We start from the raw sequence: 20,140 nt of genomic DNA, 5'->3' as shown, positions 1-20,140 counted from the left end.
TACCTTCTATTCTTTCATTTGTTTGGATCTGTTTAACAGCATCTTGATTTCTCATAAAGTCATTAGATTCCATTTGCTCCAATCTAATTCTGAAGGAATGATTCTCCTCATTGAGCTTTTGAGATTCTTTTTCCATCTGGCAAATTTGGCTTTTTAAGCCATTCTTCTCCTCATTGCCTTTTGCCATTTGAGTTAGTCTGTTTTTTAAGGTGTGATTTTCCTCAGTCAGGCTGTTGACTCTTATTTCATAATTTTTTTGCATTGTTCTCATTTCTCTTCCCAATTTTTCCTCCACTTCTCTTATTTGCTTCTGAATGTCCTCTATCGCCTGTAACCAGCTCATATTTTCCTTTGATGTTTTTGGTGCAGGAGTTCTGACTTCACTGGTCTTCCTCCTGTTCCATGCTTTGATCCTTTTTGTCCCCAAAATAGGAGTCTAATATTGGGTTCTTCTGTTTGCTTTGTTCCCTTTGCCTGGGCATGTTGCCACTCCATTACTTGGGCTTTTTGCCACAGTAGGACTCTGCTACCAAACAGGGGAGCTTCGTACCAAACACTGCGGTTTTCTCAGCTGCTGGAGATATTAGTTGGGAGCCCTTGCTGAAACCTCCACATGCTCCAGCAAGCTGGACACAGACCCCAGGACCTCCATCCTAGACTGTAATCCATATCCAAGCAGGTTAAAGCAAGAGTGATTGCCCCTCAGACTGGTTGCTTGGTCCCCCTATACTCTGCAGGCCAGGAGCTGAAGCTGGCACGTGGCAGCTGCAGCTGCACCACAGCCCTAGGTGGCTTCTCGCCCCAGGGGCAAAAGCCGAGGCACTCCCAACTACTGGGTCCCAAAGTCGATACTGGACTTATCTCTCACTTTGTCCTTTGCATCTATGTGTTGATAAATCTGGTGATCTGGAGTCCCTCCAGCTGGTGGCTGGTCAGGCCCTCCCTGGGGCTAAAACCTCTGGCTCACATGGGCCTGGGCTCAGCCCCCAGAGTGCTGTGCTGGCTGATTCTTGCTAGCCTGCCGGGCTGTCCACAGTGGGAGGTTAGCTTCTCTATGTCATTTTGTGGGTTCTGTAGCTCCATAGTTTGTTTAGGGTCCTGTTTTACATGGATTGGGGAAGATGGAAACTGGGAGCCACGTGGAAGACTCGCTTCTACTCCGCCATCTTGACTCCCCAGAGTAATTATTAAAAGACAAGAAAGATAGGCAGGAGAAAGGTTATAAACAGTTGGTGATGCTTTTCAATATTGAAGTTGTGAAAATTACCACAACAATGCAGCAAAGTTTACAAAATCCTACACATGATATTATGATAATAATAAAAATTATTATTTCATTGACTATTATGATAAATATCTTGATAAATATTCTTAAATCAATCCTATGACCTATATGGTGTTATTATCCTCATCTTACAGATGAGAGGCTGAGAGGAATGACATGACTTATCCAGGGCCATACAAAAGTAAGATTCAAACTCAGGTGTCCCTTACCCCAAGTTTAGTATTAAACCACCTAAAAGTTTCCACAAAGTGAAACAGTGTACTCCTTTAAATACATTACACATAACCTGATCCCCCCCTTCATTTGCTACTGACCCCCTCCTCCAAATCACCTTGTATTTATTTATATTTACTTGTATATGCACATGTCATCTCCCTCTATTAGGAGGGTGTGGGTTATTTTATTTTTCATTTAAACATAGCATAGTTTCTAGTAAAGAATAGGCATTAGGTAAGTTTTCATTGATTAATCACGCACTAATTCATTTTGGGAATTCTTTCTACATAAGTAAGACTACTCAGGTCCAATGCTGCCAAATATGAATTTGTGGAGTTTTCAATGAGATTCTGTTCTACAAAATGAAAAAAAAGAGCAAAAAAGAAGAATCAGAAAGTCAATGTACTATCTTCTACCTCACTGTTGAAGGAAAGAATAAGATTAAAAATTACAAAAATTCTCCAGTAATAAAATAAAATACAACCTAACAAGGAATGATGTCAGTGTTAGTCCCCCAACTGTGAGAACACTGAAAATGTCATAGAAAAAGCTTAAAAATTGCTGAGGTTATACCAAAGAAAGGATTGAAATATACTTCCTTCCCATAATAGAATCCAATTTTGACTATGATTGAGGTCTTTTTTTAGGCTAATATCAATTATGACCCAATGGTAACTTTTAAGAAAAATAGAAGAGAAATGAGCTTTAAGAAATATCAGAAAAAACTATATGGTTAATTTCATGTCACCAAAACTTAATGCAAGAATTTAATCAGTTTCATCAGTGATCACTGGTATGAGTGAATAAATAATACCTTTAAAATAAGTAATACCTTTAAAATAAATAATAGCTTTAAATTTTGTTTAGAATAAATAGGCCCCTAATCTTTTCATTTATGAAACCCATTGAACTGTGGCAATAAAACTGTGGTAGGCAAAACTAGCTTGTTTAGTCACAAGAAATTGTAGCTATTTTGGAAGGTTGCAGCTTGAGCAAAACAATCTTAGTTTCTAAAATATTTAGATAATTACTCTTTTAATTCTTAGTTTACATTTATTTTTCCCATGGCTAGAAAGTTCTCATAAATAGGAAAAAGAGTTGTTTTCATTACCTTTATGCATAGTTTGATCTTCAAAGTTGTTAGGAGATTTAATTAAATTGGTTTTATTTCAGGATTTCTGGGAGTGTGTTTCATTCCTATGGATACTCCCTCTAATGATATTAATTGAAATGTCTTCATGTTCTTGTCCTATATGACTCTTGTCTATGTGCTCTCAGAAATCCCCAATAGGGGGTCTAGTGAGTATGACAGAGGACCTCTTTTAGGTCAATTAACTTTATTCTGATATTAGTAAGCCAGCACTTATCAGTCCTACTTATGTTATCTCTTACTCTGGTTATGTAATTTCACAGTTGTTCATCTCCTGGAGGATATCGTTTTTAGTTCATTTATTGTGTACAGGTCAATATTTGTAACATACTGCAGTCTATATAAGCTTACCATGCACCTCTATTACCCTTGGGTCTTCCACATTTTTTTTTTTTTGCTTTTTGGAGGGCAATTTGGGTTAAGTGACTTGCCCAAGGTCACAAGCCAGTTTTTGTGTTAAGTGTCTGAAGCCGGATTTGAACTCAAGTCCTCCTGACTCCAGGGCTGGTACTCTATTCACTGGGCCACCTGGCGCCATCCCCTCTCCATAGTTTTAATGGGTCAGAGACTATGGTGTAAAAGGATTCAGAACCATAAAGAATAGTCCAAAAAATATTGATGTTAAAAAAGATAGGTTTTTGTATAAGAAAACTACTCATGAATCTTTGAAAGCATTGCACAATTTCCCTAAAATCATCTAATTCATTCTCATCTTATTAAATTCTAACTGGGCCCAGCCTATTGCTCATTGTCAGTCTCTTTCCAAGATACACCTACAGAGGGATCAGCTCTAAGATCTGTCCACCTCACTAAATGTTGTAGACTCAAGACTGACTCTATACATTTAGTTTCTACTATATGGATTTGACATTGGTTTAAATGCTCTTGTGTATTTGTAGATCTCATTTTTAAAATTCAGTGTTCTAAGCTTAGTGAAATCAACATAATGTGATCCACAAAGAAGAATATCTAGAATATTTTATCATGGATAGAGAATTTTTCCATTTGGTTCTCCAACTTAGATGTCATTTATATTTGTTCCTATCAAGGAATCTCATGACATATGATGTCCATAAGAAGCATCTTATCAGATTCCATTCATTGTCCCATGATTTCAAAAAATAGAATTGCTAATATAAGTGGCAGAAAAATAAATGTGTCTTACTCTATTCAATTAATTGACTTTAAAATAATAAGCATAGTAAGATCTTTTATTTTCTCTATTTTTCAATTGTGTGAAAATAAGCCAATAGTCCGGTCAATTGCAAAAGTCTGCCTCTATATTTTCATCAAGATATACTTGGTGTATATGTAGATTATTCTAATAAAGAGTTTTTAAAATTACTATAAGATAGTGAGTATATATGTCAGTACTTAATTGATATGATCTATCCCCCTTTTTGGTGGTAATACCATATGTAATTTTTTCCCAATCTCTTGGCATCTTCCTCAGTTTCATTTTTGAGAAGCTGTCCCAAAAGGACCCCAAAGTTGTTCCACATTCAGCATGGGCTAGCTCTGTATATTTGGTCTAGTTTAGGCCCCCCTTTTAAGGGACCATTTCCACTTTCCTATCATCATGAGGCCTGAGAAAGTGCAAATATTGTAATTGTCACAGATGAAGAAAAGAGTTTATCATAGAAATGTTAACAGGTCTGGTTCATATTTAATCTACTTACAATTCTTCTAGGTTAACCTTCAAATGTATAACTTGTGTTGATCTAGTTTACTTTATCTCATACTAAGCTTCCTACAATTTTCATTCTTTCTTCTACTTGTTTATGAAGAAATATTCCTCATAATTTTATGCCATTCTTTTCTGTGAGTTTTTTTTTTTTAACATTTTTTCTCTCTTGTTTATTATATTTTTCTCCCTGGGAAGAAGATCAGTTACTTGCTAGTTGTGGTATTTTCTAGGTCCTCTTGGCCTTCTCATTGTGGTGACTGATTTATATTAGTTAAACTACCATAAGAAATGGTGGTAATCCATGTTTACATATTTTCCTTGAACCATTTCTCATTGTATTCATTATCCATTGCTTGTTTGAATAAATCTAGTTGGAAATGTTATAATTTTGTGCTATATCCAAATGTAAACTTATTTTAAATTAATTTTCAAAAATATGAAAATTTAAAAAATGGAAAAATTTCATTTTAACTTTAAAATGTGAGAATTTAAATTTTGTTACAATGTAAAAAGCACTGACTCTTGTCAGAGGAACTGGTTTCAAATCCTGCCTCTGTATTTAATTGGGAGTAGGGAGTGAGGAAGGATTAGCACAGTTGATACAACCCCAAAAGAGGGCCATTGAAATAGTATTTAAGAATGCAAAGAAGGGAGTTATTATATGCTATTTTTTAAAGTGAGGTATGAAATGGAGACATTGTTCAATGAGTGTTGCTGTGTGCATGTGAATTCTATTTCTTTTTATCTCTCTCTCTTTACTTGTTTCTCTATAACTCTATGCCTTTGTCTGTCTTGTGTTTAGGTTCAGAATAAAAAAAACCCAACTTTTTTTGTCTGTGAGGCAATGTGGATTAAGTGACTTGCCCAAGGTCACACAGTTAGTAAATGTCAAGTGTCTGGGGTCAAATTTGAACTCAGGGTCTCCTGACTGCAAAATTGGTGCTCTATCCATTGTGTTACCTACTTGCCCCCTCATTTTTTTTAAAGAAAGAAATGGAAAGTGGTGGACACTAGAATCCTAAGAGTTTAAAGGAATATCTATTTCTAAGCCTCATAAAATGTGTGTGTGTGTGTGTGTGTGTGTGTGTGTGGTGGGGAGGTCAGCAGGGTATAAGTCCCCTCTGAAGTCCCCTAGAATGTGGCACCACAAATGCTTTTTGCTAATATTACCAGGAAATAAACACAGAAACTTAAAATTTAAAACCAAAAATTATGGATCATAGTTCATTAGGGAGGGAGGAATGTCAGGGAAAGGTAAGTTACTGAATTTTAACTTTCTATTTCTCCTATGAATCTATTAACAAGGCCAGGGCAGCTATAGTCCATTGCCACTTCTTTCTGCCCATTGCATTGTACTTCAACAGACACCTCAGAATCTCTTACCAATAAAGTTTCCATGATTTATTCATTTTTTTGGAAACCATAATATACATCTTAACTCACCCTGCTCCCCCAAATACTAGAATTTTACTTAAAATAAGTCAATGTGTTTTACATTTTATATAGTGGCTGTGGTCCAAATGAAATAATCTGCTAAAGTCATTCAGAAGTGGAAGACTCTAAGTACTGTTCCTCATTGTTTCTTTTACTAGTGAATTCTAGGACCAAAGAAAGGGGGAACAAAAAATGCAGGCATTAATTTTATTGGAAGACACAAGCCTGAAACTCAGGTCATAGTTGCTTAACACCGAATTTTGTGAATACCTTCTTGTCTCCTGCCTTCCCCAAAACAGTGCCCTGTTTCTTGTATCACAAATGAATAGTTGGCAATTAGTGCACTTCATTTCATTCTTGCTCTGGAAAACTGCCTTGGAGATGAACTTCTGGAATTAGTATGACTAGGTTGTCTTTAAATGGCTGGAACTTATTTTGACTTGGTACTGTCTATTAGAAACAGTATTGGATATGTACGTGTGTGTGTGTTTGTGTGTGTACATGTGTATATATAAATGTATATATATATATATACACACTCATTCACACAAAATATTGTATGTTTTGCATATATACATTGTGTGTATTTAAAGATAACATAATTTTTCTAATATATATTATATTTAAAGACATTTAAAGACAACATAGTCTTACTGTTATTTATATATATATATATATTATAGATGTATACACACATACATATACACACATTTGCATTTCAATTTGAGGTGATTTCACTTCCACAGACACATAAACTGTGTATGAAGCAGAGAAGGATTAACAGGTCCTAACCCCACACATAGTCATTTATGAATCTCTCATCTATCTAATCTAATCTAATCTATAACCTATATAAGAACAATCTTTTCTAATTGCTGCAGTTAGATACCATAGAATTAGAGGATAACTTTCCTCTTGGGGCAACATGGCACAGCGGATAGAGCTGGCTTTCAATTCTTGCCTCTGCTGTGTGATCCTGGGCAAGTAAGTCACTTTGCCCTGAGAGCTCTTGGCAATTCTCTAAGACTCAGGAGCTCTAATCAACATAATGGCCAACCATTGCCCCAGAGGGCTAACGATGAAACATGTTACCTACTTCCTGATAGAGGGATGAAGGCCTGAGTGCAGAATGGGATCTACATATTGTTTTGGACTTAGTCAATGGAGAAATTTCTTTTTCTTTTCTTTTTTTGATTTTTGGAGGGCAATTGGGGTTAAGTGACTTGCCCAAGGTCACATTGCTAGTTTTTTGTGTTAAGTATCTGAGGCTGGACTTGAACCCAGGACTTCCTGACTCCAGAGCCAATGCTCTATTCACTGCACCACCTAGCCGCTCTGCCCCCAAAATTTATTTTTCTTGATTATACACTTCTATATTAGGGGTTTTGTTTTTATTTCATCATGAACTGGGGATGGGTAGTTAGGTGGGAGGGAAGGAGAGAAGACAGATTTTTGTTGATTTGAAAAAAATGGTAATTTGAAAAAGAGTTATCGAAGAGTAGGTCCTGCCCTTCATTGACTGGCTCATTGAAGTAGCTTCCCTTTTCTAGGATTTCCATGGAACATACTAGGTCATGATTAGTGTGAATAACGAACCCCCCTGGGCATGGTAGTATGTATAAGAATTTGTACTATACAAAATTATGTGTCAAGTATGGTAATTATTTCCAGAACAAAGAAGATATACCGTGTAAATTCTAATAATTCAACCACTTCAGGAGATTCTTCTTCCCAGTAATTAAGACCTAGCTGTGAAATCAAAGATCTGATCTCAAGTATCAATTTACTCTAATATGACATTTTTTCTTTTACCTGTAGTTATGTGGCTGCGTTATCCTGGGAGTGTCAATATATGTACGTGTCAACAAACATGGCAGAGATGTAAGTTAAAGTTTCCTCCACAACGATTCCATTCTTGTTTGTAAAAAATAACCGAGAGCAAAATTCTATTCTGAGTATGAACAAATAAGTTAGATCTCCTCCAGGAAGCCTTTATTAAGTGCATAGTTGGTCACTCAATGGGGGCTGGATGTTCTGGGCAAAGGAACAAGGAAGGAAAAGGGAAAAGAAAAAAGGAAGAGATCCCTTTCTGCCTTGAAGGTCCAGTTCAAGTGATATCTCCATGAGATCATTACTGATTCACTTTACCCAGCCCCTATTATTTCACATTTACTTTATATTAGCTTATTTATTGTCCATGGCATCTAACCACCCCACTCCACGATAAGATGTAAGCTTCTTGAGGACAAATGGTTGCCTATCATAGTTATATACATAGCTAGGTGGTGTAATGGATAAAGTGTTGTACCTGGAGAGAGGAAGATCTGAAGTTAAATGTGGCCTTCAGTCACTTGACATCAGTGTGACCCATAGCATGTCCCTTAAACCTCTCAGCCTCAGTTTCCTCATCTGTAAAATGGAGATAATAATAGTATCTACCCTCCAAAGGTTGTTTTAAGATGAAATAATATTTGTAAAGCCCTCTGCAAACTTGGAAGCTCTATGTAAATGCTAGCTACTAATAAGTTGTAGGTGAATGTTGAAAATATGCCGGTGATACATGGCACTAATAATACAGGCTCAAGGAACAGATTGGCCATAGAATGGTCCATTTTAGTAACCATGAGTCCCACAGATAATCTGGAGTAGAATATAAACCCTTTGAGGGCAGGGATTTTTAAAATTTTATTTTTGTACCTGTAACACCTAGCACAATGGCAGGTGTGTAGTTACATGCTTATTGGATTATATTGGGCTGAACTGGACATATCATAAACTAACCTTCCTCAATAAACCTATGAAGACATAAGCAGATGATTACTCCCAAGTCCTTTGGCTAGGGAAGATGCCACTAGGGGATGGAGGGGATATTATACATTACCCAACTGTCCTTCTTTTCTTGTACTCCATTTTGGCCCTGAGAATCATTTATTTCCCAAATCTAGCCCATCAGTTGCCTATTAGAGGGGCAGAATCAGAGGTTGTATTTATTGAATGCATGAGATTACAGTGGTTGAATACTGATGGTTCTATTACACATTTTTCCCCTCATCAAGCAATCCTGGTTTCCTGTTGATCTTAGGTGTGGGTTATGAGTCTAGAGAAGGGTGCTTAAAGGTTATAGAGTAAAGAAAATGGTTTGAGGGCTAACTTAAAACCAATAACTATCCTAGAGATAAAAGGTATCCATTGAGGGAACTCTGGCTTATGGGAGATAATTGGGCTGCTTTTTCATGGAAGATATTAATGATATGAAAACATTATTCATTTCTTCTTTCTCCACTAGTTTTTTTTTTAATTTTCCTCCCACTAGTACTTGTTAATGAAAAAAAATTGCTGTTATATCTGTTAGTATGTCACACCTGCTTAATATATTAAAGAAGGATTTCTGTCCCTGTGAGGCTATGTCTTGCTTGGTATGTACTTTATCACCTGACTCTCCTCTACTCTAGGCCTCAAAGTTCTTATCTAAAATGTGTTGAGTTTTCATAGATAACCTCTATAATGCCCCCTCCATTATAGAACACCGAAGTATATTTTTAGCAACAATCTAGAATTCCATTAATTCTCATGTGATGTTCATGATTACTGAGCTAAATCTGAATCTCCAGGAACAAGCAAGCAAGTCCACACTAAGACACTTGCTGCTAAACAGATTTTCGTGGAGGAAATGTAGCTTTATTTGAATAAAAAAAACCAACTTAACTGTGTAAAAAATACACATTTTAAAGTGTTAGGGTTTTAGGAAAGACAGACAGACACAAAATCAAGAATCACGGGAAAAAAGAAAGTTGCAGGTGGAGAATTTCTCCTTACCAGGATATAAATTTTATGGTCCTTCCATGTCTGGAATATTCTCCCTTCTCATCTGTACTTCCTGGCCTCCCTGGCTTCCTTCAAGTCCCAGCTAAAATCCTACCTTCTACAAGGAAGCCTTTCCTAATCCCTTTTCATTTCAGTGCCTTCCCTTTGTTAACTATTTCAAATTTATCATATGTAGCTTGGTTGTTTGCATATTGTTTCCCCCTTAAAATAGTGATATAGCAGCTTGAGATAAGGGACTGTCTATTGACCTATTTTTTGGTATACCCAGTGTTAGCACACTACATAGTAACATGATAAATGTTTATTGACTGTTACAGTTCCCAGAGATTCTTGTTTTCCCTCAGGACCAACCTCCATCATTGCCAAAAAGTACACCTTCACTTTGATATGGCTTCTTTCATTTCAGTACATCTTGACTGATGGTAATTGACCGCCTCTTAACTCAGACCCACTCATCTTGCTTAGAAACTCTCGCACTGCCCTGAGACCCATGCTTTTATATGGGAGCATGAAAACAGGGTTTAATCACAAGACAACTTAACTATTCTTTGGGAGCAAACCTCTGCATTCTTTTTCACTTATATTTGTATTCATTCTTCCCATTCTACTAGCTCTTCCTTAAGCTTTCCTTAAGAACAGGAAAGTAACAAGAGTCAACATCCTTTTTTTTTTCCAAAAAAGAAAAAAATCCCTCCTTTTTCTTGCCACCTAAATTTCTCAGTGGGGTCATATGACCTTCCAGCTTCATAGAAAATTAGGGCTAGTACTTAACCAACCATAATTTTAGGAAGTCAGATGAAAGTTAAGCTCATGATTTCTAAATAAGTTATACTCCTTAATTAGACAAATTCCCATTCATTATTCTCCTCTAACACTCAGGATCATCTTCAGGATGATTCCAAGAGGGAAATGCCAGAATTAGATATAGTACTCTAATGAGTTAATGGCCAGTCATAAACATCACATGAGAATTAATCTAATTCTAGATTCTTGCTAAAAATCTGTTTTGGTGTTTCATAATGAAAGGGACATTAGAGATTATCTAGGAAAAGCCAACATTTTAAAGATAAGAATCTTGAGGCCTAGGGTGGAGGAGAGGTGGGTGATGAATGTGAAAGGACATACCAAGCAAGTCACAGGGCATTTCTTCTCTGGTCCTTGAATAAGGAAAGACTAAAAGGAACACACACATTTTATGTGTAAAGTGCCATAGTCAGTAGCAACAACCACATTAAAAATCAACAAAAGCAATGTTTAAGTATATTAAGGATATGTGAAATTATGTATGGCATAGTGGATAAAGAACTGGCCTTAGAGACAGGAAGACCTGAGTTGGAAGCCTGCCTCTGAATAATGATCATGTTAGTGACCCAGGAAACTCTAAAACTAGAATAGGAATGAATCTTCATTGGTGAAAAGAATTCTTCACTGGAAATTCACTCTTTTGAAACACCAATGAAACCATAGGCATGATTTAATTTTCTTTTTAGAAAGGTAAAATAAAATACTGATGGAAGATGTTAAGGATAATAGATTCTCAAGGTGTAGGGAAGGGGAATTTTGTGGTATTTTGAGAAGATTCTCTACTTAGTATGTACAAAAATGTCTCGAAGGAAAATGCATTATGAATCCTGTCTAGAATAAAAAATGGTGGTAGAGTAAGGAGAGCAGGCCTTGGTGCTAATTCAATTTTTTTCACTTACAAGCTTAGACAAGTCACCAAGCATTTACTAACTACTTACTACAAGTGAAGTTACTTTTCTGTATACTGGGATGACAATGACAGAGAGTGAAACAGATTCTACTTTGACTTGAAAAATGAGGTGGTTGGTTGGGCTAGATGGCTTTCTCTTGGGATCACTTGAGTTCTTTCCAGTTCTTTGGTGCAAAGGTTGTTGAATAGGTCTCATGACTTAGTGAGTCAGGGTAGATATCATGAAGACTTGGAATACCCAGGCTTGTTTTATTATTATTATATTAGGGTATTATTCTTTGGCTGATTGCTTTTATGAACTAAATGCATGCTTTGTGCCATTACAAATTCCATATAAATCAGAGCCAAGAAAGGGGGTTAGTTCTTTAGCTATGACTCTGATTTTCATGGGAAGTTGCTGTTGTTACCAAACTAAGGCTGTCCCAGTGAATGACTGGCCCAGGAAAAACTGCCAACCCAAATCCTTTTTAAAGTTTTTGTCTCTTTGATGTCTTTAATCCAGCATTTATATAGCGTGTTAAGGTTTTCAAAGTACTTTTACAAATGTTAAATACTTTCATTCTCACGACAACCCTGGGAGGTAGGTGCTATTAATTATGTCTATTTACAGATGAGGAAACTGAGGCAAACAGGTTTAAGTAACTCACCCAGGGTCACACAGATAGTAAATGTCTTAGGCTGGATTTAAACTCAGGTCTTCCTGATTCCAGGTCCAGCATTCTATCCACTGCACTGCCTAGGTCTCTCTGTAAAAGATTTTTTTATTTTGCTAGCCAATTCACGAATTCAATGTCACCAAATCTTGATATTGTGCTCAAGCTAAGTGTATAACTGGTCTAATATATGACTGTAAGTCACAGATCATATGAACTAAAAATTACATTAGCTATGATGAAATTGTTTTCAAAGCTTTCCTAGTCACTGCATCTTTCCTATTCAACTCTAGTAATGATGATAATTGAGATAATAACTAGCATTTATCTCTAATGACTTAAGATTTGCAAAGTGCTTTAGAAATATCTCATTTTGTCCTCACAACAATCCTGTGAGGTAGTTGATCTATTTTTTTTAATAGATGAGAAAAATGAAGCCTACAGAGATTTAGTGATTTGCCCAGAGTTCCATAGCTAGTAATAGCCTGAAGCCAGATATGAACCCAGTTCTTCCTGACCCCAGGTCCAACCCTCTATGTACTGTACCATTTAGCTGTCTAAAAGTATTTGTGGTGGGTTGGGAAGTATGCTTGGAAAATGATTGGAATAGCTTAAGGAAAGGGCTATATTGTGACTAACTTATCTTTTGTCTCCAGATCATCAGTGTAGAAGAAGATATGGTGGAAGTACATGCCGCTGCAAATCTCTTGATATCTGTGGGTGCCATAATCATGGTCCTTGGTTTCCTGGGATGCTGTGGTGCTGTGAAAGAAAATCGTTTCATGCTGCTATTGGTAGGTTTCAATGCCCTGGTCTCTGTCCTGGATTTTGGGAAGTCTGATGACACTTATCTTTTTTTTTTTCCCTTAGCAAACTTAGAAAGATCTATACAGTATTTACATTTGTACTTAAGGATAGAATATGGGAATTGAGATATCTGTGGCGATGTTTCACACAGAAAGATTATTGGAACAGAGACCTGTGAAAACTGTCTTCAGTTCCAGTTCCCATGTCTTGCTGGGTGGTGTAGGGGATAGAGTCCTTGACCTGGAATCAGGAAGATCTGAGTTCAAATCTAGTCTCAGATACTTACTAGTTGTGTCATCTTGGGCAAATCACTTAACCTCAGTTTGACTCAGTTTCCTCAACTGTAAAATGGCATTAACAATAGCACCTACCTCTTAAGGTTGTCATAAGGATCAAATGAGGGAAAATTTGTGAAAGTGCTTAGTGCAATCTCTGGTATATAGTAGGTACTATGTAAAAACTTATTACCTTTTTCAATATTTCACCAGTTGGGTGAGGATCATTTGCACTGGCAACTGCTTTCAACTGATGCTGTTTAAAAAAATATCTTGAGAGTCCAGAATATTGTGGCAGGCTCAATAAGATGTAATTTAGGAGGGAGAAAGGTAAAGTCATTTCTAGGAGATCAGGAGATTATAGAATGAGGGCTAAAATGGAACTCGGTCGTTTAGTCCCTTGTCCTCATTTTATAGATGACAAAACCCAAGGCTCAGAGTCCCAATTGTGGTAAATATCAGAGCTGGGATTCAATTCCAAGTCCTCTGATCTCACTTGAGCTTCACTTCCTGCTGTATTTGCTGTTGTTGAGTGATTTTTTGGTTGTGTGACTCTTTGTGACTCCATTTGTGGTTTTGTTGGCAAAGATACTGGTGTGGTTTGAAGCTTCCTCTATCTTATTTTACAGATGAGGAAACTGAGGCAAATAAGTGATTTGTCTAGGGTCATACATGGTAAATGTCTGAGGCCAGATTTGAACTCAAGAAGATGAGTCTTCCTGATTCTAGGCACAGCCCAGCTCCACCTAGTTGTCTGACATCAATTTAGCAATTCCCTAATTGTTTTTCCACCAAAAGAAAGTTTATTATAAGATTTATTTCTTATTGTTCCAAGACTTAGGATGTAGGTAAGAGTTAAATGAAACTCATCAACTCTAAAGTTTTATTAATTTTTTTTTTTTGGTGGAACAAAGCCTATTCAGCGGGAAGGGGATTTGTGACTTTCTTTTCTACTTTCTTTTTTGTTTTAAAGCAATCAGGGGTAAGTACCTTGCTCAAGGTTACAAGGCCAGTTATTTCTGGGTGTGGTGTTAAGTATCTGAGCCTGGATTTGATCCCCAGGTCATCCCGACACTGGAGCCAGTGCTCTTACTTGCTGAACCACCTGGACACCCCTAAGCAATTGGGGTTAAGTAACTTGCTGAAGGTTACACGGCCAGGTGTTTCTGTGTAGGTGTTTAGTGTCGGAGCCCAGATTCGATCCCCAGGTCATCCCAACCTGGAGCCAGTGCTCTTACTCACTGTGCTACCTGGCTGCCCCTCTTTTATACTTTCTTAAGCCTTAGGAAAAATTACCTTTTTAAAAAAATTTCATTGTATTTATCATACAATTTTTCTGCAAATGTGACTCAGGGTTGACTCATTCTCACAAACTATGCAGATGTTGAGGAAGGTTGGGATGTGAGGGGAGGAGGAAGCATATCTATGAATTTCAATCTATGAATTTCATTTTTACAATTTAATCCCCAAACATTGGCCTATAGCTTCAACCTTCTCTTTTGTCAAGCCATTCCTGGAATTGGTAAGGAAACTTAATGATGCATTTTGGTTTCATTCAATCAGTCAACAGACATTTTTTAAGCCCTTTCTGTGGCCCAGATACTATGCTGTTTCAAAGCCTTCCTCTTCTGTCAAAGTATTACTGAGAAGTGAAATGGAAAAACAAAACCATTTTTAGGAGAAGTGGAAGGAAGGGAAAAGTGACATGTTTGGTAATATACCATTTGTGGACTAATAGTATCCTGAGTTGACCATGAAGTGATGTTATTGCCAGGTTAGCATGACCTTGGGTTATTATTGGATGAAACGGGACTATTATTTGCTCACTGTTGCTTTTCTCTTTAGTTCTTCATTGGACTACTTTTCATTGTAATTCTTCAGATTGCTGCAGGTGTAGTAGGTGTTGTCTACAAATCCAAGGTGGGTATATGGAAGGTGGATGATGCCACATTAGGCCAACTGTGGTACAACTCACTGCCTTGGCTCACTTTTTATATTTGATTTTATTGTACAGATTGAAGAAACATTTAAAATGCTTTTCAAAGAACAAGTGAAAACTTTGACCAAAGAAGGTAGTGAATTTGAAATATTTAGAAAGAACTTGGACCATTTTCAAAAGCAGGTAATTGGAGAGCTTCACTGGAGATACTGGGGGTGAAGCATGATTCTTCTCAGCTTTTCAATTTCCATCTTGTCTGTTGCTTTTAGAGGAGCATCAGAATGTCCATTTTACAGATTGTAGGACAGTCTATGATTAGACTGTGAGCTCCTTGAGTGCAGGGACTTTTGCCTGTCTTTGAACCCCTAGTATTTAACATAGCACCTGGGAACTTAAAAAATGCTAATTCACTGACTGGGAGAAAAAGATAAGCAATTATAAGCCATGATTTTTTTAGATATAATTCAATGAGGGAGGGGACCATTTGATTTTTGGCTCTACAATCCTTTGTACAGTACCTTGTACATACCATGTTTCCCCGATAATAAGACACTGTCTTATTAATTTTTTTGGACAGAAAAACACCAGAGGGCTTATTTTCAGGGGAGGGCTTATTTTAATGAACAGGTAAATGTAAACAAAAAATGTACCTTTATTCAATAATGATCATGTCATCTTCTTCAACAACATCGTCATAAGTGTCCATACCCTGAATTCCATCCTGGATGTCTTGCGCCTCCATTTCCTTCAGAAGAAGTGGACCCAATCTGTCATGTCCAGCAATATAGCTCTCTTTAAATGAATATGTCTTGTCCAGGTAACCTGCTCGTAGTGCCTTGGCAACACAGCTGTCAGTAATTTTATCCCATGACTTCTTCACCCAAGTCACGACTTCTTGCAGACAGGGCTTCACAAAGTTTCCACGCTGATTTTTTTCCATTCTATTTTCAATGTAGTCATTGACTTCCATGTGCAAATGGTCCTTGCATGGCTTCTTTATTGCAATATCAAGGGTCTGGAGATAGGCAGTCATTCCTGCAGGAATCATTACTTGATCTATTCTTCTCTCTGCAAGGAAGTTCTTCATTTCTTTAGCGCGGTGAGTGCTGGCTGAATCCCAGACTATCAGACCTCTTTGGTTACCTCGCGTAACAAGTGGCAGCATTAAATCAACCCACTTTCTTATAACGGCTTGTGTACACCAGGCTTTTTCGGTTTCAAGAACGTAAATGCCAGATACACGTTCAATCTTATCTTTCTTGCCCTTACTGATGATTAGAGGTGTGGCTTTCTTTCCATCCAAACGAATTGCCAAAACACAGGTGACCCGTGCACTTTCATAGCCAGTGGTGAGAATGTAGATTGACGTTGCACCCCTGTGATGAATTGTTGTTTGAGATCCTTGTCACATAAACACTGCAGTTTCATCCATAGCAATCATATTGCAGGTTTGGTACTTGGAAATGTCGATCCTATCAATAAAGGACTTGAATGCAAGTGCACGTTTAACAACTTCAGCATCTTCCAGCTTAAACAGTGTTGTTGATCTTCTTAGGGACAGTTCATACCGTTGAAGGAAACCGTCCAACCAGTGTTGTGATGCTTTGAATCCTTCTGAGACCATTTCAAACTCTGGTGCTATTGAAAGGGCAAATGCTTGAATATCAGCCCTGCGCACAACCAAGGCCTTTGCTCTCCTGTCATCAATCCATTCACCAATGAGGATCTCCAAGTCAGGATATAAGGGCTGCCGACCTGATCCAGACCTGCGCTTTTTCCCTTTTCCCTCATCCACCTGTTGATTGAGGTTATTATAATCTGCTCTCCATTTTCTGACCATTCGAAGATCCAAAAGTTTTTCTTTACAGAAAACTGCAAGATTCTTGCCATGTGACTCCTCTACAATTGCTTTCTTATACTCAACAGTATACTGTAGCTCTTCCTTTTTGTACTCATGTCTGGGGGTCAAAACAGACAGAATAATAAAATTATGACCATCAGTCCTTCTTTTCACTCCACCATGCCCCCTGAGTTCTTCTTTTTTCCTCCATCATGCCCTTTTTATCCTCCATCATGCCCCCTCACTCCCGCTTACATACCGGGTTTTTATGCTGTCCTGCCTCAGCTCTCCTCCGCGGCACTGCTCTCAATGGCGCCAGCAAGCAAATCACCGGGGAAGAACAGGATGACGTGCTCACTGCTGCAGCTCTGATTGGATGCAGCTCGGAGCACGGCGTGCGTTTCACGGGGGTTGGGGGGGGATGGTGCATACAGAAGGTACCGTAATGTAGCGTGTAGCGCAGGAGATCACCTTCACTAAAGTAGCAATCTCAATAGGGCTTATTTTCAGGGGAGGGCTTATTTTAGAGGAATCGTACACAGTAAGGGGAGGGCTTATTTTCGGGATAGGTCTTATTACCGGTGAAACACGGTAGGAGGATATTAACATTTTATACAATTAAATTGAAAATGATGAATACAGGGGTTCTTAACCTGGGATCCATAGTAGAGACCCATGGAGAGATTTCTGTGGTCAAACTGTAGATGGGAAAAACATTTTTCATTAACCTCAAATTGAAATTCAGCATTTCATTCAATAATTTTAAGAATGTTATTCCAAGGGGCAGCTGGGTGGTACAGTGCATGGTGAACTGGTCCTGGAGTCAGGAGGACCTGGGTTCAAATCTAGCCTCAGGCACTTAAAAGCTGCCTAACCCCTTTCAAATCATTTAACCCTCATTGCCTCCACTCCCCCCCCCCCCAAAAAAAAAGGATGGAAAAAAATATTATTCTGAGAACAGGCCCTGAGACCAAGGATTGCCATGGCCATGGTTTGGAAGAAGGTAATTGTAAAAAATATACTTTTATTTTTATAATTTAAACTTTAATTGGATAAGCTGTGTGTTATAAAATATTTTAGTATTTTTTTACTTTTGGTCAGACCTGTGATTTTTATCAGGGTGGAGGGCCCTCTTGTATTACTTCTTTTTTGAGGCTGCTTGGTAGCACTTAGCATGCAGAGCACTGGGTCTCAAGTCAGGAAGACCTGAATTCAAATCCAACCTCAGATACTAGCACCTCCCTCACAGGGTTCTTTTGTGAGGATCAAATGAAATAATATTTGTAAAAAAAAAAGCAATTTAGCACAATGTCTGGCATATAATAGGTGCTTTATGTTTATTTCCTTCCTTTTTCCCCTACCTTTCCTAACATAGGCCAACAACTATTCTGCTGTCCATAATCTTAGAGAGTTGTCTGAGGGTACCGAAAAGTTGTGACTTGCCAAGAGTCACGTGTCTCAGAGGTAGGACTTTTGAATCTAGGTCATCCTGATTTTGAGGCCAGGTCTCTCTATTATATACAAGACTGCCTGTCAAAAGTTTTATTAACACATAATGTTTACTGATTTTAATACTTTTTATTATAAGCTTAATTTCATGGAGGTAGTTTGGAGTTGAGACTTGTGAGTTCAGCATTGTGGGGAGCCCTTAGTCTGGAAGGTTCTTGTAATTAAGTTCTGTGAGGCCTAAGGCACTCAATTCCCAGTAAGTAAGAGTTGGTAAAGATGCAGTCTAGGGAAGGCAAATCAAGGTCTAACACTGGAAAGGCCTCTAGAGCATGAGAACACTCTGCAACAAGGAGGCCACGGGATGTCAAGCTGAATCCAAGCTAATTGCAGAGCTTGCAGGAGCTAAGACAAAGGCTGAGATGGAAGGATGATTGTTCTTAATGAATACTGAAGACAACTCACCCCTTTGATGTAAAGACTGGGAATATCATTTTTTTCCATTTCATATAGGAGGAAACTGAGACTCAAAGCTTTCTTTGAAGTGATACTGTTGGTAAGGGTCTTGTCAGGATCTGAACTAGGTCTTCTAAAACCAAATCCAATATATGGGTGAATGGGCATACCAAAGACAGCTTGGCGTACAACTTCCTAATAGAAAGAACATTGAACTGGGAGTTGAAGACATGATATCTGTTCTATCTCTTACCCTCTCTGGTCAAGTTCCTGTCCATCTCTCTAGATCAAATGTCTAAAATGACAGGATTTGCCTAGATCATCTAAAGAGCCTCTTTACCATTCTGGGACATATTGAACAATTAAAAGACATTTATTAAGAACCTACTTTATGCCCAGTGCTGTGCTAGGGTACCAGGTATACAAAGACAAATACAAAATGGTTCCTGCCCTCAAGGAGCTTACATTTTATTGGAGAAAGCAATACACATGTGTAAATATATACAAAATTTATATCAAATAAATACATTTTTTGTTGTCATTGCTGGTTGGCTGGGGTTTGACACTTGCAGCTGGTGGGATTAGGAAAGGCTTTGTATGGAAGGTAAATGATTTTTCAGTTGAGCTTTGAAGTAGACTGCAATTTCTATGGTGAAGGGATTATTCAAAGACATGGAGATAGATATTACAGAACAGGCAAACTAGTCGGCTATTTTCTATGTAAATATTGAATGGACAAGGAGTCAAAGAAATGGGATGGAGTGGGATTACTTGTGAACAACATCATATAAGAAAGATACTATTAGTTATAGAGGTAAGCTTTCATCTCTCTCTGTCTTTTTACCTCACAGTTTAAGTGCTGTGGCTTGATTGAAGGAGCTGCTGACTGGGGAACGAACTTCGACAAATATTCTGAATCATGTGAATGTAAAAGTGATAATAATACAAATGCTACCACAGATCTTTGTGTAGACTATATGGGAAAACAAGTTTACAAAAAGGTAAGAGCCAGATGAATTTGGCATCATGAGTAAGTAGCTCTTCTCTTTAAGTGAAAATATTTATCACAAAGAAAATTTTAAACAGTTCAAACAGTGCAAAAATTCAGAATTTTATGCATCAAAGAGTCTTTTTGGAAAGATCAAAAGTATTAAGGCAGACATTAAAATAAGAGTAGGTGAATGGAACCACTTTTTCCCATGAACTTGGCTTCATTTCTAGCCAACTGGGAACAATACTAGAGATGTTTTCTACAGTAGGAAGGGAGGAGAAACATTAAAAATGATCTAAGAGAAATGGTCTATTCCCTACAGTGAACTGTATTACTATATTTTTGAAGTTTGCTTCAAGGTTTTTGCCACATAATTTAGAACAAAAGAAACCTATCCATTGGAAACTTCAAAACATATTTTA

General features: G+C 37.6%; 1 protein-coding gene across 1 annotated transcript in view; it reads left to right on the top strand.

The window, feature by feature from the left end:
• Positions 1-20,140, top strand: part of TSPAN8 (tetraspanin 8) — a 41,274-nt gene that overhangs the window by 8,732 nt on the left and 12,402 nt on the right. Inside the window, exons 2-6 of the mRNA XM_069082168.1 lie at positions 7,591-7,653; positions 12,621-12,758; positions 14,892-14,966; positions 15,061-15,168; positions 19,579-19,728. Of these exons, the coding sequence (XP_068938269.1) occupies positions 7,591-7,653; positions 12,621-12,758; positions 14,892-14,966; positions 15,061-15,168; positions 19,579-19,728 (534 nt within the window). The remainder of the gene's footprint in view (positions 1-7,590; positions 7,654-12,620; positions 12,759-14,891; positions 14,967-15,060; positions 15,169-19,578; positions 19,729-20,140) is intronic.

This window comes from Petaurus breviceps, unplaced genomic scaffold (genome assembly GCF_028583685.1).
Source record: "Petaurus breviceps papuanus isolate PSGF00001 unplaced genomic scaffold, PetGlider_PUasm1.0 156, whole genome shotgun sequence".
Classification (NCBI taxonomy): domain Eukaryota; kingdom Metazoa; phylum Chordata; class Mammalia; order Diprotodontia; family Petauridae; genus Petaurus; species Petaurus breviceps.
This window is presented reverse-complemented; position numbering and strand designations above follow the sequence as displayed.